General features: G+C 38.4%; 1 protein-coding gene across 1 annotated transcript in view; it reads right to left on the bottom strand.

Moving 5' to 3' along the window:
- Positions 1-23367, bottom strand: part of kaznb (kazrin, periplakin interacting protein b) — a 143802-nt gene that overhangs the window by 73788 nt on the left and 46647 nt on the right. Inside the window, 1 exon segment of the mRNA XM_079597444.1 lies at positions 701-908. Within this exon segment, the coding sequence (XP_079453570.1) occupies positions 701-908 (208 nt within the window).

Genomic DNA, 23367 nt, shown 5'->3' on the forward strand with positions numbered 1-23367 from the left:
TAGTTATCAACATTCTTCAAAAATCTTCTTTTTCATTCTTTTATAATGAAAGAAAGTCAAACAGGTTTGGAATGACATAAAGTTGAAGAAAAGATGACATAACTTTAATTTTTGGTGAAATATCATTTTAACATGGAAATGTGTGGGAGAATGGCAGTTTTAAACACTATCCTGTCTGACACTGGTTGACAAACATCTCCAGCTAAATCTCACGGCATCAGTTAAGTCAACATTGCTGTGTTGGGCCTGTCGGGATGCTCAAATCATTCTACCAATGTTTGTCTTACAGTTGTCTAAAAGCGAGAAGCTAGTATTTTAACATTATAAAAAAGACACACTTTACCTTTAACTAAGTTTTAGTATCAGACCTGAACCACGTGTTTCATGTTATTCCCTGTGAATCAGTCAGAGACCGGAGTTATGACGACAATCGAATCCAATGCTAGCTTTCATTTTTCTTCTCTCTCTCTCTGGCCTCTCTCTGCCTGATATGTCACAGCTGCGTTGGAAAGCCGTCCCACCGGCTACCCGGGAAACGGGACGAGGCAGTGAAGAACGGGATCAGCTGCCCCCGTCCTCCCCTCTTTACTTTCTCCTCTCAACAAAAGCTCATTCCCACCCACAAACCCTTAAAAATGAACTATTCTCAACAGTAACAAGTGCAGCTCACAGACCAAGCAAAACTTGACACATGTCTTACCGTGGAGGTGGTGATGGTGGTGGTGATGGTGGTTCTGCTGGTTGTTCTCCAGGCCCACAGGGTTGCATGCCCCCAACTCGGCCAGTCTGCGGCTGGTTGCGGAGAGCTCGGAGCGCAGGTTGGTCACCTCCTGGCTGGCCGACTGAATGGCCCCATCGATCCGCTGAGCCAGCTGCTTGTTGTCCTCCATCATTTTCAGGATTTTGCCCTGAGAAGCAAATCCACACAGAGGTGCATGGTGTGCATGGTGTCAAGGGCTCGGTCAGGGGGTAGAACAAGCCGCGGGTCCCCTGTCCCCCTTTATCTCTCCACGGCTGCCACAGTTTAGACCACACAAACAAAACGCGCTGGGAGAAGAGGAAAAAAAAAAATCCCAAGTCAGACTCCCTCCTCCTTATCCCAGCAAAAAAGACCTTATTACTACCTGTCCTCTGTTAGTGTATAGAGAGAGAGAGAGGGAGAGAGAGAGCATGTGAGAGAACGCAACGGACAGACAAAACAGCAGGTAGAGGAGTGAAAGAGTTCCCGCTGAAAAAACGCGCTCCCAGCAGCTGCTTCCAGAGAAAACACAGTGCATTGAGAGATGACATGCTCTCTTTTAAACGGAACGTACCATGTGTGCTAGATTTCTGGGGGAGAGAGGGAGGGAGCTAAGTGCGATGTTTCTGAAACTCTGTAAACTGCAGGCTTCCCCTCGGAGAGCTTCCCTGTTTGTATTGTTTTGTAACAAGTAAGTAACTGTTCTTATGTTGCCGACGTGGAAAATGAGACAAGACTTTCTCGCACTTCCTTGATCCCTTGACAAACACTTGTCAAGCTGGATACATCTATTCTCTCGGACAAACACACTCCCACCCCTTTCCCTTTCTCTTCATTACATATTCATTCTTTTGTCCCTGGGAAACGCTCCCCCACTCTTGAGGTTGCGGATGGGGGTGGGTCGACTCAACTCAGGGGGAAAGGAACCAAGCAGACCTCTGTGCTGACACGAGGGACAGCTATAGTCCGGCCCCCTGCACGCAGGAAGTGAAGAGAATTACACTGAAAGCAATCAATCTCCTTGCAGGGTCAAAAGTTTGGGGCTGATTTTGAAAAGCTCTCTGGTCTTCAGATGCAGACCCAAAACGATTTACCCTTTCCCAGAAGTCTTACACAACAGATTGAAAAGACTGTATGTACTTTAAGTATAGGAATCAAAGAAGCTCCTATGCTGTTCAGTGACACACTGGCCTATGTTACATTTGGATGGACCTCGAGATCATCCATAACCTTAATTGGCCCATCATCTATCCTAAATGTATATCCTTTTGAACAGGTGTTGGGGAAGCCATAAAATGTACTAATATGAATGAATGAATGAATGAATGAATGAATGAATGAATGAATGAATGAATGAATGAATGAATGAATTAAAGAACAAACTAATGAATGAAGGAATTTGGCAGATTATCCATACCATTTACATTATACCAATTAAAGCATTACCTGGAAAAAATTATTTGAAAAAAAATGTATGCATTATTATCCAAAATGACTTGCATTGCTTTCAAGGTCTACATCATATCAATTCATGCATTAACTAGGGTAAAATAACGATAAATAAATAATGAAAATAATGTATGTATGTATGTATGTATGTATATATATATATATATATATATATATATATATATATATATTTAAAAAATAGGGGAATAGGAATAAAAATAGGAAATAGGAACCCAGTTGATATATGCTCGTCAATCAAGCCATTTCATGCATTTAAGTATTTAATTTTAAAATATACAGAGCCAATCTAGGTGAATGCCTACCGATTAGAGGCAAATCCAGCCAAATTTAACCCCTGCTTATGACTATAATCAACATCAGCTTTTAACGGCATGGCTTTTATATTCCCCAAGCAAAACATTGGCTGAAAATGAGAAAAATCACAAAATTCCTAGAGCAAATTGATGGGGTGTGTGAGTGAGAGAAGCAAATCTGGTGAACCATCACAGCGAAAACCTATCATTTCAACAGTCTGACTGAGACACGTCCTCATTGGTATTCACAAGAAGCAATGCCAGAAATTAATGGGGAACAACATTGGAATCCACACTAAAAACTACTATTAAAATATGAAAACAAAGATTTTTTTCCCCCCAGTAAATACGTTTTTATTGTCTGTGGATTTTCACTTGCATCCGTCTTGCTCATAATTTAAAGATGTCTCAAATGTAATGCTATGAACTCACAAAGTTTTCAGTAGGCAAACTGATTGATTTTCATCAGAAATGAACTGGAAAGAGTGCCACATCTGCTTTGCTAACACCATTCATGCTGAGATTCAGGCTGTAGCTGAAAAAGGCAGTGAGGCAGGGCTTTGTTTTCAAATCCTAGCCCCGAAACCACTATAGTCACACAAAATAAAAGAGCAAGAGAGTTAGAAAGAGAACGAGAAGGAGTGGTGGAGAGAGAAAGAAAGAGGAACATATTTGGGAAAATCTAGTCCAGTGTGTTTCATATTCTGTGGCTTTTCCATTCGGCAGAAGACAGAGAAAAGATCTCAGTCGTATTAAAAGTCACCTCCATTGACTGGAACACACCAGGCCTCACAAAGGACCTGGAGTGAACAATGCTGAATGTCAGTGGGAAAGGAAAAAGGGCAGGAACTGGACAGGTAACAGTTGTTCCATGGCTTTTACAACAAGACCTTTCCCTAGGCTCTGTTGTTGTCACCTGCCTTTTGCCAAGAATATGCTCAAGCCGCTTACCAAACAGAGTGAGCTCTGTAGCCAAGGGGGCTTTCAAATAAGAAAACCCTCAGAACTGGGAGGTTTGGATCACAAATAGTCTACACACTTTAATGTCAGGCTTTTTAGGATGTCACATCATAAGTGGAAAAAGTACATTGGCTGATAGCAAGTGATCATGAAAGCTCCGATTGGCAAGAACACAGTCAAAAGCACTTCACTATCAACTATACTAAGGTGACTGTGACATAATTTATATATATATATATATATAAAACGTTTTTAAAATAAATTAATACTTTTGGCAAGGATGCATTAAGTTTATCAAAAGTGACATTAAAGACATTGATAATACTACAAAGCCCCTTTCACACAGAGATTCCGGAAAATACACGGATAAAGTGACCCGGGATTTGACCCAGGTTAGTTTGATTTTGGTTCATTCACACTGCCAGTGATTTTCCGGAATCAGAGAGTGCATTCACACACAACCCGGAAAAATCCCGTAAAGACACGTGACATCGATGTGACATGTAATGTCTCAGCTGCGTCTTAAGTTTGCTTATGAGCTGCGATTTCCGCCAGAGAGAAACCACGCTTATGCATTTTTTTTCTCCGATTCGATCATAAACCAGTGCATTACGTACCGTTTCACAAGCTGGCGAACGATCCCGGCTTCAGCGTCATCATTACGACACGGCATTGATTACGGCTTTTGTTCACACAGCGCGCGTTCTGGGACTGAACACGGCAATGTTACTAGGTCCCCAACCTGGCATCGATCCAGAGTCGTTTTTGCGTCCACTAAGAAAGGTGTTCTGGCAATTTCCCGGTAATTTCCCAGGATCAATGCGCTGTGTGAAAGGGGCTCAAGAGACTTCTGTTTCAATTGTTCACAGAACTAGGGCTATATGTGCTTTTTAAAGATGTAGAAGTAGGTCATTTACTTTTCACATTATAAATTGTTTTCCCTATACTCCTTTTATCCCTTAATACTTAATACTAGAAATGTCATTAGGCAAATGTGTACTAACTCAGTGCTAATTTAATTCAAAGACAACAAACGACTTTCCTTATATTATAAAATCCCATCTGGATTTTAAAAAGTAAACAATAATAAATTAATTAAGAAGTTCTTTCTCCATCAATTATTGCTTAATGCGAGTTTGGCTACAGGATTGCTGTGAGTGTTCGGCGTTCATGCTCGTCTGAACAGAACAGAATGAAACCATTTTAAATGTCAAATAAATTCACATTAAACTCAAATGTGTTTTTTTTAAATATATAATTATCTCAAAAAAAATGTTAACATTGGCTACCCTAAAAACACTAAAAAGGTTTTTTAAAAAGCTAAACTGAAAGACACAAAAACCCTAAACTATCACGGAAAGCTAAATTGAAATGACAAACTAACCCTAACTAATTAAAAACCTGGCATCAGGTGATTATTCAATGCTGGCACATCCACTGACAGGACCCAGACGCATTTCCTCTCGTAGGGCGTCTGCTTCTCTACTGAAAAACTTTCCAAATAGTTGTTATTCGTTTGTGCATTTGGTTGCACCCGTAAATAGCATGTGATTAAGCAAGTGCACTTAAAACAAGGTATTGATAAACGGCCACAGTGAGAGGCTGGACTGGTTAATTGAATATCGACTCATGCCAGGTAAACTGGAATATTTGCTGTTTTGCTCTCAAAGAAAGTGAGAGAGTTTGGTGAGCACAGCCAACTTTTTAAAAGGCTCTTATCAGGGTGCTGTGTGAAAATCCTTTGGCTGCCAACTCTGTTTCCTCACATGTGTCAGTGTGTATGTGTGAGGGGGCGTGAGAGGGCCGAGTACAGAGATCATGGGCATGTGTGAGGTCAAGGGCTCTTCCCACAGACTCTTACAACACTGAATCCATGCACTAGCAGGGTGTCCAAAACCACAGGAAAGAGCAATATCATTTCCTGAGTATAGGACTTGAGCTTGTTGATGCAGAACAGGCTGAGCTCATGTACATTTTTTTTCACTCTTTCCTACAGGGTCCAGATGATGAGGATTTGTTGGTTTTAGGAGATATAGGAAATTATATGAATGAACTATATCAATGGCCATTAAACAACTGATATGATATACTGAAGGGTAGTTGATGTGAAAGCTTTTTTTCACCAGCATCATTTTTCCTTTTTATTTTCACCACTTTTAAGTAGCATTTGTCTTCTCCGTTTTTTTAATGGTTCTGCAATGTGACATTTTTCAAAAGGATAAATAATTATAAAACAATTAGCAAAATGTGTTTCAACATAATTTGAAAGAGTACAACATCACACAGTAGAACGTCAACTTCCCAAAAGTATTTCATGTCAACAGTCATGGCTACCATTTAAAGTTTGGGTTTGGCAAAAAGGTTTATTTATTTATTTAGTTTTTTAAGTTTGCATGAAACGGTAGTCTTTTCTTCCATATTGTGACATTTAGAAATGGCTTCTAAAATGAGAAAAATGTAGGGCGGGATTTGATTTATTATCAATGATGAATGATTTGATCAATGTTGAAAACAGTTGTATTGATTTTTTTGAGTGAAATCCGTGATACATTTTTTTATTATTTTTATTATTATCCTTTGATTAACAGAAATTTCAAAAGAACAGCATTTATTTTAAATAGAAACCTTTTTGTAACATTATAAAAGACATTACTGTTACTTTTGGTCAGTTAAATCCATCCTTGCTTACTGTATCTTATTGACCCCAAACCTAGTGCATCTACTGTATATGGAATCCAATTTAAATAAATAAAAAGACTTTACATACAGAATTGTGACTTTACATGTCCAAATTGAGACTTTATGTCTCACAACTGCAAAATGTGTCTTATTATAGAGACTTTATATCTCACAATTGCAACTTTATTTATTATTTTACACTTTATCTCAGAATTATCTTTTAAATTTTTACTCTGATGTGGAGAACATGTAGCTATCTACAGTATACACATTTTACACAATTTTTTAACAATGTTCATCTGGGAGAAGTCAGCTCATTATATATCTATGAAGTCTTATTTTTAAGAATTATATATATAATGTATAAGTCTCATAAACAGATATAGTCAGGAGAAGACTACAACAGCAAATATGTACTAAAATGTTTCTGCTTTCAAAACAGCTTCTGGCAATTAGTTCTCTAAAGTCTCTAAAAAGTTTCTGAAATTGCATGTTGTGCACTCAATCACTCATATAAGAATGGCAGTCACTTAAACTGTAATTATAGAGAGACACATTCCCTGCTCATGCAGAAGAAACAATGTGTTCTCTGCTCAGCCCATTTAGTAAAGTGAACAGAAACCTCTAAATGAAGAAAAGGCTAGTGCATTGTGTGAGTGTGTGTAAATGTCGTAACTGGGCAGATGCGAATACATATTTCTGTGTGTGCGTGCAGGAGCACATTTGTGTGTTTGTGTGTGTGACTGACAGAGCGCTGCGGTTGGCCTTTGGTTTGGTGGCTGTGAGGGACAGAGGGGCATTGACGCAGAGCAGCGCTGGGGGCGGCAGACGGAAGCTGGTCCCTCATTCTTCATCTCTTATTGGGCTGAATGAACGTGCTGAGTCCTAAAATAACAAATATAGAACAATGGAGGAGCCCAAGGGCCTGGCACAGCCCTGTTGCAGCCCCCTCTCCTGCCACTTATCAGTCAAACTAGTTACTACATCCATCACTATTAATAGGCAGCAACAGGGCAAGATTAGGTCTCCGAAGAGCTCCTGTGAAAGCTACAAAGATGTGTAAATTATAAAAGAACAATGTTAGAGAGTTAAGGTGCAAATAATTAGGCACAGAACCCAGTCAAGCGTACACCTCTCAGCACACCACGTGCACAGCCTCACTGGGAAAGAAACATGCTGTTTCTCATTAAAACGCTGCTGCTCTGCTGCTGGTATAACCGTCAACACTTCGCATCACCATGGAAATAAACAAGTTCATCTCCCAGGCAACAAAAAGAGAAAACATATTAACTTATATAATAAACGGAATTTGAGGACATTTAAAAATGATCTTTGCACTACAATCGAATGTATATTTTGATATTTCAACTACAGAAAATCTGATTAAGAAGTCACATTTCTGCTATTTTTATTGGTCTATTCTCTCTAGCCAGTCTCTTGTGCCGTGTAGTTATTTAAATACTTTTTTTCCCCATGACAATGCATTCTTGTCATCGCAATTATCTTAGATAACTGGTAACTAAACAGGACTGAACTCTGTCTGATCATTTTGCATGTCGGATTGTGAACGTGAGTAGACCAGACATTAGGCAAGAATTTAAAAAGCTGGCTAGGCGAAAATAAAGGGGCACAACACACCAGCAACCAAAACACAACATATGCTGGTGATCAGTTCTGCTGATCTTTTCAGCAGGGAGCTGATCCATATCACAAACAAACAACATCACAAACCTATTGACGCATCAAATGTAGCCCCTAGGTCCTAGCAAGGCAACTTTAGCTCACCACAGATAACCCCAGCGTAAATGAAGCCAGGCTATGTTGACTTAGATAAGGGCTGGGAGTCTGACAGCAAGATAACAATCCATACCTGCCCAGAGCTCAACCAATAGAACCATCCGCTCCAACGTTCAACTCCAGTGCTACTTCCTGCTTCCACCAGCGTTCTAGATAGCGGCCTAATACCCTCACACAGTGGCGCGCCTCCTCCATCCCCTGATAACACACGCTCAGAGTCGCGGTGCTGAGATGCTGAGGGCTCTGATGAGGATTACGATAAGACTTGGCTGGGAGGTTTGAAAAAGGAGTGACAAGAAAGAAACGTTTTCTCTCCCTTGAACCTGTTGGCGAGCTTGACTTCGAATTTGGAATGTAGGCAGGAATTTTCTGTCAGAGGACACAAGCTTAGATTCATGGCACGCCACTTAAATATAATCAGACGATGGCTGGGCTCTAGCCGGAGATAAGATGCAGGTGACTGGTACAGTATAATGACGCTATGATGGCTGGGGAGATTTAAAGACGACTGACTCGCTGGCATTATTCTCTCAATGTCAGGTCTAAGCAAGAGTAGATGGCTATTACTGCCACTGCTGCGAGTAATTGCCCTTTTCTGACAGAGACCGTTAGAAAGGCAGATCTCGACGCTCTTATTCAGTTTGTTCTTAACACACAAAAAGTTTTTTAAACAAAGAGTGAACGGATTGAAAAGGATGGGCTTTCAAAACTTTTAATACTGCTGCTGCGGGCAGTGCGAGCATGAATAAAACTCATTTATGGTTCAAAATCTGTTTGATTTCTTGTTTGGCCTGTGGCCACTGCGACATTCAAAAATTTGAATAATGTGATTTTGATTATGAAGCGATGAGATTGTTTTGCAAGCAGCGGCAGCGAACAGGGCATGAATGGAATGTGCGCGTTCAAGGGGGTTTGTGGGTAATGATTTAGAGAAATGAGAACGCTCATGTCCCCCATTGCAATGATGATCTAATCATTACCTCTGTAAAGTATTGCTTTTCCGATTTAGGCATGTGAATAAATAGCCCCATTACTGCTCACTTGTGCTCACAGCAAACAACGCATACAAAAAGATCAATGAATGAAAGGGCTGGAGTGCATGACATGTGACTATTGCGAGCACTGCATTAGGACAGAGTTCATATGGAAGGAAAATTGAGTTTGTTACAGTTAAACTAGATTTGCATTTCCTGGAGGAAATGACAGTGCTTGCATGGTAGCAAAGAATTCTCTGTTCTTCTCTGTTATAGTTTTAGCTCAGGCTTGAGGCCTTGGCTCTGTGTAAATTAAATGCTGCATTATTATTCATTGTCATTACACTCAGTGGATGGCTTGTTTCGGTAGGGTGAGAATTTATTACATACATATGTGAAAAACAAAAATAGTCTAATACATCAGGAAAATCCATAAGGTTCAGTGCCATTCAGAACTGAAATGAGAATGTCTTTCAAATTCCAATTCAATTCCTGAATTTGAATTGAGGAGGTACTGGATAGAGGCAAACAGGGTTGAGATTTACCATTTGAAAATGAAAAAAAGGAGGTATAATTAAGACATTTGTAAGAAATCCAAATACAAGAAGCCATAACTGTAATTTAAAGTTTGGATGGATGGATGGATGGATGGATGGATGGATGGAGACAGACAGACAGACAGACAGACAGACAGACAGACAGACAGACAGATAGATAGATAGATAGATAGATAGATAGATAGATAGATAGATAGATAGATAGATAGATAGATAGATAGATAGATAGATAGATAGATAGATGTAGAATATAAGAATATAAAAAGTAATCTGTAATTGTAATGTTTGAGTAATATCAATACTGTGCTGCCTTGCAACCACTATAAAACGTGTTCAATAATCCAATAATATTGTTCTTTATATTGACTATAACAACAGCTTTTATATGCTAGGTAGCACTTAAAAACTCCCTGCAGTTTTTGCACTAGGAGCACAATGAGGTAATTCATGTGTACCTGAAAAAGGCTGCAATGCAGCTAAAGCTAATGTAGACCTGCAGCTGTGAGTGAAACTGGGGGAGTAGCCCAGTGCTGCAGCCTTAATTCTTTTTGCCGTATTCTCTCCTCTTCGACATCACATTCCCTCTCTCTCCCCTGCCCCCTACTGGCCTTCTGCTCTCATTATACCCTCGCCAGGCCCTCGAGGGAAGACACGTTGTCATAACTCCAAATTCTCTGTGTGAATCAGGATTGTGTTTTGGTCTCTTTGTTGTGGCTCCCTCCCACCAATCACTGGCTCGGAGCCCGACGGACACTGCCGTTTAACACTGACAGTAACTGATGTGTGGCACATGGCGGTGCGAGCCGCGAAGGGGGACTGCGACGGTGTTGACACAGACGGTGCATGTCAGCACTGCCCCCTTAGCACCGCCTGTGATGTCTAATTGATTTCCTCACTCTTTGAGCGGATGCAATTACAGCCCTCGCTCAAAGAGACCGGCTCAGTGTGCTTTAACACGGAGGCAAGGGAGAGGGCGGCTGAAGGCTTTATTACTTACATAATACTGCAAGGCATGTCTAAAGAAACGCCGCCTGGTGAAGTCAGTGGTCACTGGAATGTTTATTGACTCATGAAAACATGCTGGATGAAACTCAAGAAGTAACTGAGCCTACAAAGAAGAAAAAGTGCCTGTGAACAAACTTTTCCTTTCAGGCAATTTGAACGGCACTTGAGCAAGAATATTCACCTCACGGTGTCACCTCTAGTGAAGTCATTAAGTCAAGTGCATCAAGTTGTCTGACAGAGCATACTTTTTTTTTTTTTTATTATCACATTTTTCCCTCAGGTCTAGTTATAATGTTAGCTAAGTTTTAAAAAAAATATTAAAATAGACCTGAAAAAATGAATCACAATTTTCTGTGACAGCTTGAGACTCTGCAGACGGTTGCTGCCATTAGATTTGACAATGCTTGTTGGTCATGGTTTTGGAGAAAGGGCCTGTGGTTGTGAGGATCTCAAATAGGCAGGAGTTAGCCAAACGACCAAAATCGGTTACAACACCTTTAAAACCCTTCCCATTTCCTCTAGAAACATTGGGAATGATATAGTAACACTGCCAACGATCTTAGTCACCTTGCTCCCCTCTGTCAGCAGACTTTGTATGGCTCAGCAGTCTAATCAGACCCTGAGGGCAAAAAAAAAAAAAAAAAGGTAAAAAATGCTGAGCAGCTCTGCAGGTCTAGGACTTGTTTTCCTCACCCTAACTCAGAAATTAGCCACCTCTGTACTTCTGCTAACCTGGACGTAAATGGGAGCATAAGCTTAAAAAATATAGCTATCACTCTGTATAAAAATGCACCAAGAATTTATACACTTACACCTTAGACCATATTTTTGTCCCATAATGTCTCATTTGTCAAAAGCAGTCTATGTAGAATATGAATGTGAAGACCATTTATTGCTCTTGTCAGGGCCGGTCGCTAATGATAAATGTCAATTGCTTTGTGTGTATCTCGCAGGATATTTGCGATGATCACCCTCCCTTCAGTTCTGGTTCATGTAAGACTGATTCAGTGCAGCCTCCCCATTCCCAGAAGTGATCAATCTTGGGGCCGCCAAACATTTTAACGCGTTACATGATTTATAACATTTTAAGCCTTATTTATTGCATGATCAACTCAAATTCCATCCAGAAACACCTTGCGAGGCGAGAGCAGTGGGAAGGGGAAAAAATGACTGATGTGTCATTTGTGACAGAAATATTCCCATAACATTTCATATCTCAGCATTAAGAACATGTCACTCAGCCCCAGATGATTATGGGCTCTAATTCACAGAGGCAGCAAGAATCAACATGAGATGAAATGCCAAGATTATGGCGCACAGCGATCCTGTAACTTAAAGCAAATTGATCACCCGACAAGACAAATGCACAGGATGTTCTATTAGTATGTTCTGTTCATGAAACCACTCAAATGTTGCCCTATAGATTAAAAGTTTAATTTGCAATGCTCAAGACTGGCCTTTCTTTAAAAGTCAAGAATACCAAAAGGTAACTAGTCTTCCTGAAAATGTCATGGCCTCTGAGGAACCGCCAAGATATTTTGAGATCAGGCTGTCATGCCGGTCACGGCGATAATGCAAATATCAAAACGTCTGATATTCATAACAGACTGGTTCTTGCATATCCAAGCAAGTTTTGTAGATTTGAATTCTGGTGGAATGAAATTCACCAAACAAAGCAGCCTGGATGCTATCCACATTTACATTCATGGTGAGATTCAGCCATAGGCTTGAATTAAAATAGGCCATTAAACACTCGAATGGGAACCCTGCACCAACACATCCTCATTCTTTGGGACCCGTTCAAATGATTTCCCTCTCAGTTTGACAGCTGACAGACTCTGTGCAGAATGGAGAGGTGTAAAGTGAGGGCTGATCAGTTGAATCAATAGGAGAACCTGTGTGTGAATTACAGTATCAAGCTTGTCGCTGTCAATCCAATATAATGACATAGAGCAGTCAGAGAAGCACACCTGTGTGGGTGGAGGAGGTTGAGCTGACACTGATCTCATTATGATATCTTTCTAGTTATGAAATCAACTGGAGGCTGTACATGTAGGTCTGATTTACAATCTGGTGTTGTGCCAAAACATTTAAAAAAAATACTTTTATATTTCTATTTATAGTTTGTCAGAGAAGGAGCAAAGCATCTGTCCTAATTCTTGATTTCAATTGAGTGCAAATTTATCTTTTGTCCTCCCACTTGTTGTCACTATCAATTCCTCCTGCTCAACTCCATGACAAATAAATCTGCTCTGAATGCAAATTTTTTACAATAATAATTTAACAGCAATGACTGAAAATCATGACCCTAAAATACAAACCAAAAAAACATGTGAGAAAAATTATATAACTATGCCTTATTATTTTGTCAATTAATCATAAAATTATGTACACATACAATTATTTTGTGTACATATATAAATATATTTAATTATAGAATTGGTTATTCTAATTCTAAACTCAATGTTTTAATATAATCACTGATATAAGAATTAAACGCAAATTAAATCAAATGTATACACACTATCACTATACGTGTGTGTGTGTGTGTGTGTGTGTGTGTGTGTGTGCGCGTGCGCGCGTGTGTGCGTAATTTTATGAATCAAGTTAAAAAAATGAGATTAATATGGAAAACGCTCTCACATCACCTAAATGGCAGGCCTGAGCTGCGTCTTTGGGCCCTTGTGTTTTATTCCTGGCGCTTTAATGTTTATCTTCAGACAGCATCAAGGTAAGCCTGGAATTGATTTCATTTCCTCTGAGACATTAGATTATTGGACAAAAGGTCAAGTGCAGTGGGATTTCATAACCTAGTTGGAAATTCAATAGGTTCAGAAACATTTGAAATGAATTCGTTTAAAGTAATATCATGCTTGTATAATCGGTGGCCTTGGCATTTTACTTTCCCCCCCATATTAATTATGCCCAGACCCAGTGAGGTTAATTGACTTTGGGTTAACATGACTATCATAATGTTTTCATTTAATAAGATGCTGTCTGGAAACAAGCCTCTCTGGCAGACATTAGCTTCATGCAATGTGCTATATAGTAAAAGGAATCTTGTTAAGCTTTGTTATGGCTAGATAACACAGACCACATTGCACAATACAGCATGGGCGGTGAGCTAATGCCATCTTTCATATTAACAATCACCTGCTCTACACAGAAAAAATTGTCGCTCTTATTTTAACACCAGTGCAATTTGCAACTCTACATCTGCCTTGCAGCATAGACCATCTGCATCGCATCTGCAATTGCAACTCAATTTATTCGACCAAATGTGACCACCATACACCAGGGAAAGTCTAATTTAATAACACTAGGGTAAAAAGATATTGGACACAAGGGGTATTTTGGCAAAATGGTTATGTTTTGCCTGTTGATTTGTTCTGCTAAATGCCTTTAAGAGGTCCCAAAAAACTGTGTAATTACTTGGAGACTGGAATGACTGACTGCTGTATGTAAAAGACGTGTGGTCCGGTCACTGGACTGTCAGCCAAAAGCTGTCAGAACAGACAGTATATTTAAACACAACTAAAGCCAATTATGGTTATAAACAAAAACTAATGCCAAACAATAAAATGTTTAAGCAAAGGCTCACATTTCATTTGAGGTGTTGAACTCTAAAATCTCCATATGATGCGGTACATGCTAACATGCATCAGCATAATAATAATAATAATACAGGTGAAACTCGAAAAATTAGAATATCGTGCAAAATTTCCTTTATTTTAGTAATTCAACTTAAAAGGTGAAACTAATATATTATATAGACTCATTACATGCAGAGTGAGATATTTCAAGCCTTTATTTGTTATAATTTTGATGATTATGGCTTACAGCTATGAAAACATTTTCACAATATTCTCATTTTGAATTTGGGGTTTTCATAAGCTGTAAGCCATAATCATCTAAATTATAACAAATAAATGCTTGAAATATCTCACTTTGCATGTAATGAGTCTATATAATATATTAGTTTCACCTTTTAGGTTGAATTACTGAAACAAACTTTTGCACGATATTCAAATTTTTTGAGTTTCACCTGTATGTATACCGGTATATATATATATATATATATATATATATATATATATATATATATATATATATATATATATATATATATATATATATATATATATATATATATATATATATATTCAATAACCTTCCTTGTCCTTTAATATTCCATTTAATATTGTGTTTTTTGTTTGTTTTGTGTAGCTTCTCTGCATAGATGTTTCATATTAAGCACAAATTTACACAGATGGGTCCTCCTGGACTAATGTCACAGTGCCTGAAATGTGTGGCTGAAAGAGAAATTGTGTGTGAGACATTTGGTACCCGACGGGCAGAAAGAATAACAGTGAGGCTAACCGAAACAGTCATAACACATCCTGAAGTATGCAGCGGCTGAAAATAAAATTACCAAAGCATGCAAGCATGCACATACTGCTCATCCTATCAGCTCTAAAACGCTTTCCAGAGAATCAAGCCTGAAGGGATTTCATACCTGCTGCGATTGCCCATTACATTCCACCCGGCTCCCCCTTCCACCCACCATCATAGCAGGTGCGAGATTCTCCACTTGCATGGAAACCAATGAGGGACTGTGGTTCGGAGGACAAGTTTTATTTTAAACTCACAATGGATTTGCCCACAAGCAACACGAAAGTGAAAATGCCCCCTAACAAGTCTGAAGACGTGATATCACTTATAAAATATTAATGAAATACTCTTGATTATATGCATTAACAGGATAAGCTGACTGCCGACCTCTTTTTAATGAGCTAGGACTGATGAGACAATTAAAAGTTTTTGCTATTTTACTATATCATTAAGAGAGGCATAGCCATTGAGCACTGCACCAATTAAATCATATGCTCGGGCAGTTTTCTGTGCACAACTTATTTTTCGTTTACTGCATGTAATAATCTGTTAGTTCATAGTACCAAAAGGTGCCATATCCATATTTTCAGAACATTTACCTTTTTTGAAGTGCCTATTTATATTTCAAATAAATGCTGTTCTTTTTAACTTTCTATTCATTAAATAATAACAAACTTGATTTTATAAAGCGCCTTTAAAAGCAGCTTCTCAAAGCGCTGTACACAATATAATAGGGATGGTAAGATTCACCGATTCACATCGGTGCATCGTAGGGATGTCAACGATTAATTGTCGATAATACATTTAATCGATACAACTTCTCGATCATCGATTAAGCAGGTTCATGCGCGTGCGTGCTGCTCAACCGCGAAACAAAGCGAGCGCGTTTTGTTTGGGACCATTTTACACCTTCATTATGACTATAAGTTTGTGTGTTCATTCGCAGCCTTTTGTTTCGTGCAAATGTAAGTTGTAATATTGCGTTTATTTTGTGTATGCCTATCTATATCTGATTTATCTTATATTTGATGCATCCCTTGAATGAACGCTGTAGTGCGCGTGATCAGCTTCAGCGCGCGCGGCTCAAACGGCACTGCACGACTAATAATGACTATTGGCAGGACTGTCATATTATATAACATTATAAAGAGAACAATATTGTAATAAAACATTGTGCATTATTTGAGTTTAGTTGCCGTGTCGCGTTGCTCCAGGAAGAGCGCGTCCACAACATGATCATTCTGAATGAATGGCACGTAACTTAGTTCAAGTTCACTTGTGCATTCACGTCATTTTGTGCAGAAATAATTTGTAATATTATGTTTATTTTGAATATATCTGATGAATCTCATATAGGATGCGTTTCTTTGAGTTAAATAACGCGCTAGGGTGCTCAAGTTTAGCTATTCATTCAGTGCGCGCAGCTCAAACAGAAATGCACGACTAATAATAACGATTAATAATTTGGGACTGACATATTACATAACACGAGAACACTGTTGTATTAAATGGTTGTGAATGCACTGGGTTTAGTTGCCGTGTTCAGTGCGTTGTTCAGGGAGAGCTCGTCCACAGTCTCACATTCTGCATCTGAGGCGACGCTGGTGACGCGTTGTATAGTAGTCATTATATTTGATAATTAAATAATCAATGACATCAAAACATTCATCCATCGATCATGGGAATTTGTGAAAATCGACATCCCTAAACAACTGTTACAATAAAACATCAATTGAGCAATATAACATGCATTTTTATTCAGTATATAAGCAATATATATTTTTTTTTTATGTTAAAGACACTATTAATACTGTGAGAAATTTACATTCTCAGGAAAATAGCCGCTTATCAGTTAATCGTTAATCGATCGATAAGGTCAATCAACTAATGATTAATTAATTAATCGATAATTTGCATCCCTAGTGCATCGGCATAAAAGCTTACGATGCGATGCATTGATTTAAGTAAGTGTGCATCGGATACAAGTTGGCATTTGTATCGCGATGCATCGTTTCTAACATATCTGCATCGGTAAAAAAACTATTAATTCATATATAATTATTAGTAGATGTGCTATACTTTTACTATTTAGAAAGTGACCGATATGTTATTATGTAACTGTTAGATTGATTTCTCCTTTCTGAACTATTGCTCAAGCACGTTCTCTCATCACCACTGCTGCAGCTGCTACGTGAATATGACGTATCATCACAACATTACGGAGACCGAGGTGTGTCCTGAGAGTCACCTACCTAGAACACCTACCTACTCTATTTTACATTTTATACCTATGCTATAAAATATACAGGCAGTACGACTAATTGAACAACACACTTGAAGTGCCGACACAGTGTGAGTGCATCCTTAAATTGTTTCACTGTTAAATGTGTGAGCTGTTTAAAAGTGTAACTGGAGACAGGACAGGAAAATAATGTCTGTTTTTATTTAATCTTTTGTTTGTGAAAGAGCCATGCGTTAAAAGTCAGATGGCACTTAATTAAGCTACTTTATGATTTGGTGTAGGCCTATGTCTGAACAAAATAAATAAAAGTTAACTATCTATACCATATTGAATTGTATAGCATCATATTTTTCTCCATTGCATCGTATTACATTGAATAGCATTGCATGGCGTTGAATCGAATCAGATGCAGATTGCACCGCATCGTAATAGTAGGTAATCGTATTGCATCGCATCGGTAGCTGCTTATATCGTTAATGTATCTTATCGTTGGCTAAGCATCGAGATGCGTATCGCATCGGCCTCAGGTATGGAGATGCACATCCCTACAATATAAGCAATTACATTTTTAGGATAAATAATCCGGAAAAAAATTAGGGCTCCACAATTAATCGCACTGAAGCTGCACGTGATTTGGCAAAGGCTGGGATAATGCGCAGCTTGTCAGTGCAGTGTGGCTGATCGGTAGTAAATGCTGCTCCATCTGAACATCTGTCTCACGCAGACACACCAAACATGCCCCGCCCGAGAAGTACGGTAATGCACATCATTCCAGGAAATCCCTATCGCTGTAGCTGAATAAACAGAAGATTGAAACGCTTTGAATTATTAAACATGACTAATAAACACACAACTGCCTTATTCTGTGTAAGAAGCCACATCATCTCACAGAAGGATGCACAACTGTCGTTATGAAGTGAGTTTTGAGTAAAAGCCTGTTATTAAATGTTTGTTGGACAAGAGGTTATTAAATGCTTCTCATGTTTGGAAAGATGTTTGACGCGTGTTGCTTTTTCAAATGCACGTTATAAGTGACTCAAACTCACAGTGCTTTCAGATAGAGCAGCGTTTACAGATCCATACATCAATAACAAGCTGCGCATAAAGAACAATCGCAGCCTTTGCGATTTCAAAATCACAAAAAGCCGGTTTAAGTACGATTACATGGAAATTGCGATTAATCATGCAGCCCTGTTTTCACAAAAATAGTAAGGAGCAGAATTGCATTCAACATTGATAATACTAAGCACAAAACCAGAATATCAGAATGATTTCTAAAAGGATCATGTGACACTGAAGAGTGGAGACTGGAGTAATGGCAGCTGAAAATTCAGTTATGCCATCACAATAATAATCACATTTTAAATTATATTAAAATAGAAAGCAGTTATTTTACATTTTAATAATACCTCACGTTTTTTAATAAATATAATGTACTCTGTCAATGAGCGACGGCTCGTGGTACCATCACAGAGAGCCACAAAATCACTCTCCAGAACATTCTCATTCACGATTCCATGCTGGTGGAATGATCTCCCCACCCTCATCCGGAATGCAGAATCCCTGACCACATTCAAAAGACAACTGAAAACTCATCTCTTCCGTGAGCACTTGACATAAAAAAATATAGATATATTTTCCTTTAATCCTCCCTTGTTTGGCTTATACTACCCTGAGCAATGCCTGAACTTTGTATTTTGAGCACTTCTTGTGTTGTTTTTGCCTCGCTTTTGACTCGCTTGCTGTAGTCCTCAGTTGTAAGACGCTTTGGATAGTAAATGTACTCGTTTCACGGCACAATCATTTGTCATGATGCAACGAAACATACCGAATCATAATTTTTGGCCAAGTGGTCATACCAAGCTTGCACTCCCAGCCTATAATTAAATAAATCACTATGTGGCAAGTATAAGCTCTATTATTGTAATTTTATGGGTTTTGGTGAAAATAGTCTGATGTAAGGGGCAGTCCTCTGCAACCAAGGAGGACATTGTTAAAATGACTAAATCTTGTCAATCAGTTTTGGATATTGCTCATGTGCAGGATGTGAATGGTCACAATGTCCACAGAATGAATTCCACGCATCGTGAGACCACGACTACCATGCAGAATGTAAAGTGATTTGTCTGGTCAAGGAAGGATGAAAATCACCTGACTGTGGGAACTCCTCAAAACAGCTTCTAAAGACATGGATGAGACCACCAACCTCCAATTTCATCTTGAACAGTAAGCCAACGGCTACAAGAAGCTGGATTGACAGGTTGTGTACCAGTAAAAAAAAAAATCATTTTTTTGTTTTATCTACTGCAAAAAACACCTTGCATTTGACAAAAAAATAAGGACTGGAGTGTGGAAGATTGGACCCACGTTCTGCAGTCTGACAAGTCAAAATATAACAAAATATAACATTGGATGGTGTCAGGCACGTTCGTAGGAGATGACTGGAGTGTGTTAATACCAAATGCATGCGTGGCGCCATTAAGCACAGCAGGGGAAACATAATGGCATTGAGGACGCATGTCTGCAGCAGGTGTTGGGAGAATCTACAAAGTTGCTAGCACTTAGAAAATGGACCAATCCTGCTAAACAAACACAATGTAGCCAAGTATGCAGGATCTGTTTCGAAATCAAATGTGTATTTTCCAAAATGATAACAATCCCAAACACAATCACACATGCAACAAGATACATATATATATATATATATATATATATATATATACACACAACCACTTAGTAAGAGAGGGGTTAAATGACCTATCTTGCAGCTAAAAGAGTCAATAGTCATCTAGTTGAGAGTGTCAGCATCAGTGATGTTAATGCTGACTTTCACAGCTAGTGGCTTAGCTAAATCAGATACAAACAAGACATCCGTTTCTACTACATGTTGGCATATCGTGCACATTTAGCAGCAGGGGTATAGAGCTGTAATATTTTCACAGAATCAACATTCAACTAATCTTAAATGACAAATTGGCTTCAACAAGTTATTTCTACTGCCAATATAAGCGTAATAGTATTTTAATATGTATCAAAAATACTTTCATCCCTCAAAATCAGAATATAAAATGCAAATAAAGTCCACATACTCCGTCTGGACCTGATGGAATGGTAATGCTAAATGGAGCCGAGGTTTTCTCAAACGACACACTCTCATAAAAAAGATTCAGTGCAATCAGACAAAGCTAAGTGCCGTTTGACAAACTCAGCAAGCAACTGATAGCCATTGAGGAAGCAGTTTTCACAAGAAAGTTTTATCAATGTGAAGTCCTCCATGGAATCGCTCTGCCACCTAAATGGGCGCCTTGAACAGATTGTGACTGGCAGAAATCAGTCAGCAGGGAACGTAATTCCAGCACAGCTTCTCCTTAGGCACAAAAAAGAGAGAGACAACATGCCGATTTTGAATTCCACAGAGGTTCAGGGAAGAAAACAGTTGCTTTGGCGAGGGATTTAAATTCAGATGTAGTCCTTCTTGCCACCACTCTGAATTTAAAACACAGCTGGTGGAGAAATTCAGGATGAGGAGCATAGGAAAGGCACGTGAAAAAAAATGTCTAAAGAAGAGAGAAGGATCAGACAGAACATAACAAGAGCCAGAACGAATAAACAAAAGACTTGTATTGTTTTCCACTGTTTCTGGGCAGGGAGCACAAGCTGAGTGAAGAACATGCCTCTCATAAATTATTTACAGTTCAAAATCTTCATGGATGCAATACCACAGGAACAAACAGATGAAAAGCATTTTTCAAATGGCTGGAAATTGCTGAAGCCGAAGCCCGTTATCTATAGCAAACTAAAAGCAATTATAACAGAGAGAGACTAGCTTTTAAATACAAAGTAGCACAGAACTTAAAAAGTCCATTCAATGCAACACATATACATGTTTCTATAGATATGGAAAGGATATAAGGATGTTCTTGGGTTAACAGTCTTTGAGCTGACCAAATGAAGTAATATAAAAAAGCATTGGATGGGAATAATGGTTCTGATCTCAAATGTTCTTTCACATCTCCAGCTCAGTAGGCATGGTTAAAGCATACTAATAAAATAGAGCCATTTTTGCAAGTCTCAATGGAAATATCTATTTAACTGATGGAGCTGTCACAACTGCCACATGAAGTGTATCAAAATGTCACAAATTCCACAGCACATACTTCATTACAGAGTGCCCAAGCATCACTGCATTCAATCTGATACGAGTGTTCAACAGATTAATTGTTTCGATGTGAAAAATAATTATTGTTTGCAAAATGTAGATAAGCCAAACAAAAAGCAAAACAATCAAACCTTAACTGATAAGCAATGCTCACTTAATAACAGAAAGAATAATAGGAACTGGGACATAGGAACAATGTGGAAATAATGTAATATATATGGTATATATAAGAACAATCTGTTAACACCATTGCTGAGTATTTTCTCCTTTAAACTGCAGTGACAAAAAGACTAAGATTTGGAGTTAACATACTAAGATTTGGGACGCATTCATTATAATTTCAAATACTATTTAGGACAGATAGAATGCGTATTGGGACGCAGCAAATATGATTGACAGGGCAATTTAAACAGTGACAGGATTCACGTAACCAAGGGACAGAGGCTGAATCCGAAAAATCGCATACTTTCTATGTAGTAGGCGAAAAACAGCATGTGACAAAAGTAGTAGGCTACGTCCGAATTCACAGTATACTCATAAAACAGTAGGCAAAAAGTACCTAGATGACGTAGTACTTCCAGCTAGACGCTCAAATGTGCATATGATGAACACTTTATTATCCCATGAGGCCATGGTAGAGGATTTGTGAATGGCAGTGAAGTGACGCAACTGATGCTGGTATGTCACATATAGCGGTCGTGAAGTGATTACTTCTAAGTAAGTACCTACTCAAGAGAGTCAGTCGAGTGGAAGATTTAAAGACTCATTCATTTGTTTTATTCATGAATGGATTCAACGTTTGTCCAAGAATCAGTTGAATGACAATTGACAATTAATTTGTTTAACATTTTCGGTCACTACATAATCCCCAAACTTTTATTTGTGTTCTCTAACTGTTTGATAACATTATTATTGTTATAAAATGTGAAATATGTCTAGATTTGCTTAACTTACTATCAAATTTACAAAATTTAACTAATTTCATATAGTTTCTAAACCTTGAGGGGAAAAAGGTAAAAAATCTTTAGAAAGGTATTCTGACTCCCTGAAAATCAGAGTTAGTGATAGCCTCAGCTCTCTTTAGAGTGCCACAACTGACAGAATTAGCAATAAAGGCAAGTTAGTCTATTTCTGGATCAGACATTGGATGAAAGCCTTCCAATCATTTCCGTATCAGGGCTGATCTCCAGATATCTGCTCTATTCCCACATCACGATGTAATTTGCTTTTTTACACTTCAAACAACGGTAGAATCCATACAGGCCTCTGGCAGCCCGTCTGTTTCACGGTAATGGCTGTGAACACCTGACATTTAATAAGGTGAAATCTGACCGCAAACAACACAGGTCTGCTGAATATCAAAGCACAGAAATGATTTCAACTACCTTATTTCTTATTTGAAAATATGCCTCCAAAAGATTTCACTTTTGTTATTTGCCCTCGGTTTAATTGCCATGTCATTGGCCTCAAAATAACATTTATCTTGTGTAATAATAATAGTGATAAAAACACTTTTTTACATAACTAAGAAGTACTTGGCTTATTGGCCATGAATTGGGTCTATTTGTGTCTATTGTTAATTATTTAAGTTTGTTTCAGAATAAATATTAATAAACTTTACATGGTCTATGGTTCATCTATTGAGACATTTTATTTCAAGACTTAATGTATTATATGTATATTATCATTTGCAGCTGGGCCCATATGGCTCAATAGATTTGTTGTTGTTGTTTCAGTTCTTAGCTCCCCTGCTGCCTTAAATAAATCTCAAACGCATTCATTAAAATGTTCAGTCTAAATTGTTTCCTCCCCTCCAAACACCCTCAACTAGCAATTGTTTTCATCTATGATTCTGTGTTTCAATCTATTTGTTGTCCTACTGAACCTTTTATTCTGAAAGTTCTTGAGAATCCACATAAGAGCTCTCAAAATATATTGAGGTCTAGAGGAGTTAACATGCAAAGAGAGCTTGAGAGAGTGTTTATCTCACTGTTTTACACCAACACACCAGTGCTGTGTGATATTTATTTGCTTCTGTGCTTGAATGTTGAGTCATTGTCAGATTCACAGATAAAGGGTGAATTCAGGTTGATTGGGACC

This window comes from Phoxinus phoxinus (assembly GCF_949152265.1).
Source record: "Phoxinus phoxinus genome assembly, chromosome: 22".
In the NCBI taxonomy this organism is placed as follows: domain Eukaryota; kingdom Metazoa; phylum Chordata; class Actinopteri; order Cypriniformes; family Leuciscidae; genus Phoxinus; species Phoxinus phoxinus.